We start from the raw sequence: 4,439 nt of genomic DNA on the forward strand, positions 1-4,439 counted from the left end.
TATATTGTCGTAGTCGTGTGTTTATTAGTCACGTTGAATCAATGAAATCAGTTGAATCGTCTGTTTATTCAGCTGCAGCGATTTCCTGGGTTTCTTCTGCGAGGCGTATTTGGAGTTTCAGCGCGAGAGCGCCCTCTGGCCTTTGGATGGAGATTTACTGCTGATCACAGAACCACGCTTCACTGAAAGATACGCACGACAATCGCGATTTCGATTCCATTTCGATTTATCGTGCAGCCCTAATAATACTGTCTCTCAAATATTTCATACCAATTATAAGATATTGATTTCTTTCATGATCAAACAATAGAGGATAAACTACCGTTCACCCATGCCTACACACATAACTTAAACTTATAATTAAAACTTTCACATTACAAATGTCAAAACCTGACTGTCAAAAAGAAAAATATATTGCTTTACAGTTGTACACTGTTACTCAATTTGCTTGCATGAATAAATGTCAGTTTTAAGGATTTATGCCCCTCTAAAATATTACAAGAATCAGTGCCTTCCATAAAAGAACTGGTCCATACATGTACATTTCCTTAAGCACTTAAGATTTTGCACAAAAGAATATAGTGACTAGTTTATATGGTTAGATCATGATGCAATGATCAAGAAGGTACTGGAAATCATTTCCAATGCTGCAAGACAAGCTCAGATGCAACATGCCCTTGACACAGCAGCGAAGACCATATATTATTGACATTCAGTGTGCGTGTGCATAAACAGGCGTCATTTTACAGGAGATCCATGAGCTAATCAGGTTACAAAGCATTCAACTCATCATCACACAGTCAAAGCAATCGATTCACGTGAGCTTTCATCCAAATCGACGCTATCTATCGGGAAAAATCTGTGACGCAGAGAACAAAGGTGCTGTATGCCAACCATTAAATAATAAGCCCCTCATCGAGAATCCACACCTGAGCTATAAACGTGCTAACAGCTGCCACTGATCAACACAACATGATGCAATATGATCCTAATATGGTGCATAAATCGCATGCATACCGAGCTGTGGTCACCATTGACATGGGTTTATTCCGCCAGCGTTGATCTAGACACACGAAAATCGTGCTGTCTGGATCATAGCTTCAGAAAAAAAAAATCGAAATCAAACGCTATATGAGACTGACCAGTACTCGATTATAAAGTAGCTATAAATCCGACACGATTCTTGTCACTATCCGCCTCGTTAATGATTCTCGTCAATCTGCCTTAATGGACCGGAGTCAATTATTCTGCTTGTGCTACATTTACCACAGCTCACATATTGGTCAGATGTTGTATTTAAAGACATTCGTCAGGTTTTTGTCCTTAAAACGCTATTGTGAGCAGGGTTAATTTCTTGCGCATCTCATCCAACACCTCCATTGCTAATTCCAAAATGTTATTTTAGACCTAGCAACGGAGGCTTGAGCCGTTGATAGCAGACTAATGCAGTTAATGAAGTTATTAGACAGACAGAACGAGAGAGAGAGATGAAGGGTGTGTGAATTGCCTGAGTCTGTGTGTCTCTCAACAGTTCGGCAGCAGCGTCTCTACTAATATCGAAAATGTAAGTTCATCTGTTTCAAGAACAGCGCCGTATTACCTCGCTTATGAGAAATGACATGTAGCTTTTAAGCTATTGAGCTATTTTACTGATAAAATCGTCAAAGCAGCGCTGACAACATGTTTCTGTGTGTGCGTTTGTAAGGGAGAGAGAGCGGGAGAAAGAGGGTATGTGTTTTCCGTACATAAAACGTAACTTTGTGGCAAAAACATGGAAATAATTAGTCATCTTTTTCCTATTGTTTGCTTTATTTATTTGCTTGGTCAGTGTCTTTGTGAGTTTTGGTTATTTTGCTGTTTTAGGTTGTAAGGACCTTTGAAATAACTGAAATCGCTTGGCGAAGTGATATGAACATGTATTGTGGTCAAGACCTGCCTGGAACTACTTTAGCCATGCGTTTCCCTGAAAATACTTGCACACATCAGAACATTCGGCAACCAATCAGATTCAAGCATTCTACAGCCCCCATAGTATAATATACATTTAGGCACTTTTTGGAGTGATATAAAAACACCCGCACCAGGTTTCGACTTTGACACGTGCAGTCATGTTTACATGTTTGTATCATTCGAATCGCAAGAATCTCAGCTTTCCAACGATATATGACACGTTTACCTTTTTTTTTTCTTGCGTGTGTGTTTTTACAAAGTTAACCCTCGAAGTATGTAGTGTGCCGTGGGCTAACAGGTTAATGAAGTTATTAGACAGACAGAAGGAGAGAGAGAGATGAAGCGTGTGTGAATTGCCTGAGTCTGTGTGTCTCTCAACAGTTCGGCAGCAGGTCTGTACTAATATCGAAAATGTAAGTGCATCTGTTTCAAGAACAGCGCTGTATTACCTCGCTTATGAGAAATGACATGTAGCTTTTAAGCTATTGAGCTATTTTACTGATAAAATCATCAAAGCAGCGCTGACAACATGTTTCTGTGTGTGCGTTTGTAAGGGAGAGAGCGGGAGAAAGAGGGTATGTGTTTTCCGTACATAAAACGTAACTTTGTGGCAAAAACATGGAAATAATCAGTCATCTTTTTCCTATTGTTTGCTTTATTTATTTGCTTGGTCAGTATCTTTGTGAGTTTTGGTTGTTTTGCTGTTTTAGGTTGTAAGGACCTTTGAAATAACTGAAATCGCTTGGCGAAGTGATATGAACATGTATTGTGGTCAAGACCTGCCTGGAACTACTTTAGCCATGCGTTTCCCTGAAAATACTTGCACACATCAGAACATTCGGCAACCAATCAGATTCAAGCATTCTACAGCCCCCACTTAGCTAGCCATCCCCCCTCACCCTCCATCTCCTCCGCCCTCACTTTCGCCTCGCATCGCGCTCACATTTCTGTTTCCTGCACGAGCATGCGAGTGAACCCTCCCCCACCCCTCTGTGTCCTCAGGAGCATTGAGCCTTGATATGATTGGCTCTCGTCCAAGCGTAGCCTGTCCTGATTGGCTGCTTCACCGGTCACACTGCTCTGATTGGTCACATTTTCGTTGCAGGTTTTACCCGACTCCCGGGCACATTCAGGGACTTTAGCCTTCACACCGGGCGATGCAAGGTTTGTGATTGTTTGCTTTTCTCTTTGGGCTGGGGGTTTGCTTGTCAGTAGAGGCCGAACCGCGCTGACAAATGTCTTCATTTGCTCTTTTTATTTCTGTCAGGCAGATGAAGACGGCTGTGGAGCGACGGGCTTTCTTAGCTAACACGCTTGCATTTAAGGGCACTTAGTTGTCAACACTGTGGCAGGAATTAGGGTTACTATGAGTTCATCAGGATTTTAGGTCAAAATGATAAAAAACTATATAAATTTCTACAATTTATATAGAAATTGTGTGAATAAAAATGTTCTCGCAGTTTTAATCATTCTATTTATCATGTTTATCATTCTGTTCTATAAGTCCAGTGGTGTGACAAATTATTTTTTTTTAAATTACAAATATTCCATATTAATATGAGGTCATTATAATGTCATGAATAGCATGTTACACCAGGACATGTCAAGTTCCTCAAAGTATTTAAAGGGGTCATATGATGCGATTTCGAGTTTTCCTTTCTCTTTGGAGTGTTACAAGCTGTACGTGCATAAAGAAGATCCCTAAAGTTGCAAAGACTAAAGTCTCAAACCCAAAGAGATATTCTTTATAAAAGTTAAGACTCGTCCACTCCACGTCCCCTTTAAAACGGCTCGTTCTAACACGCCCCCACATGTCTACGTCACTGTGTGGGAAGATTTGCATAACGCCGCCCAAATGTTCACACAAAGAAAGAAGGCGTAACTTTGATTCTCGCTGTAGTATTGTTGCCACCGCCATGTCGTGGAGACGCGTTTCGTTGTGAAAGCGAAATTACGCTTTCTTTACGCGAAATTACGCGAAATTAAGTATGAACAGTATTTTGTTCATACTTCCAAAAAGAGGACACAACTAGAAATTAGTAGTTAAGTTGTATTTACAACACTGTTCCAGAACAGTTCAACCCAAATATTCAGATGTGTGCTGTAGGGTTGTGACGGTGAGGAAATTTTCCCACCGGTTAATCGACGTGTGACAACACCGATAATCACCGTGGGGACGTTCCCTCGCTTTCCTTCGCTTTTAAATAGCTTGTAAAAGCGGTGTGCTCATTTTACTTTCACTTTCAAATAGCGGCAATTCGGCGTAAAGCAATTGTTCGTTTTTAGTTCGTTCAAATTTTCCCTCTTTTCCTCGCTTTCCTTCGCTTTTAAATAGCTTAAAAAACGCCGTGCGCATTTTACTTTCACTTTCGAAATAGCGGCAGTTCGGCGTCAATTGCTTGAATGCAACAACAAAATACAACGTCAAACTCACTTTAGCCTATATATAAAACATAGAACTTTTATTAACAAAACGAATAAAAATACAC

At 40.4% G+C, this 4,439-nt stretch overlaps 2 protein-coding genes across 3 annotated transcripts in view; one reads left to right on the forward strand and one right to left on the reverse strand.

Annotated features, from left to right (window-relative positions):
• maea (macrophage erythroblast attacher, E3 ubiquitin ligase) overlaps positions 1–1,036 on the reverse strand; it is a 7,658-nt gene extending 6,622 nt beyond the window's left edge. The window contains exon 1 of the mRNA XM_016555464.1: positions 1,018–1,036. The gene's annotated coding sequence lies outside the window, so the exon portion shown is untranslated. The remainder of the gene's footprint in view (positions 1–1,017) is intronic.
• Positions 1,037–3,063: 2,027 nt separating this feature from the next.
• LOC107742495 (C-terminal-binding protein 1) overlaps positions 3,064–4,439 on the forward strand; it is a 26,416-nt gene continuing 25,040 nt past the window's right edge. The window contains exon 1 of one of the 2 annotated variants that reach the window (XM_016555494.1): positions 3,064–3,114. In XM_016555494.1, coding sequence (XP_016410980.1) covers positions 3,108–3,114 — 7 coding nt within the window. In that variant the 5' untranslated portion in view covers positions 3,064–3,107. Of the gene's footprint in view, positions 3,115–3,301; positions 3,321–4,439 lie in introns of those variants that run through there. The other variant, XM_016555503.1, reaches the window with a different exon arrangement.

This window comes from Sinocyclocheilus rhinocerous, unplaced genomic scaffold (assembly GCF_001515625.1).
Source record: "Sinocyclocheilus rhinocerous isolate Xijiao unplaced genomic scaffold, SAMN03320098_v1.1 scaffold70, whole genome shotgun sequence".
Lineage (NCBI taxonomy): Eukaryota > Metazoa > Chordata > Actinopteri > Cypriniformes > Cyprinidae > Sinocyclocheilus > Sinocyclocheilus rhinocerous.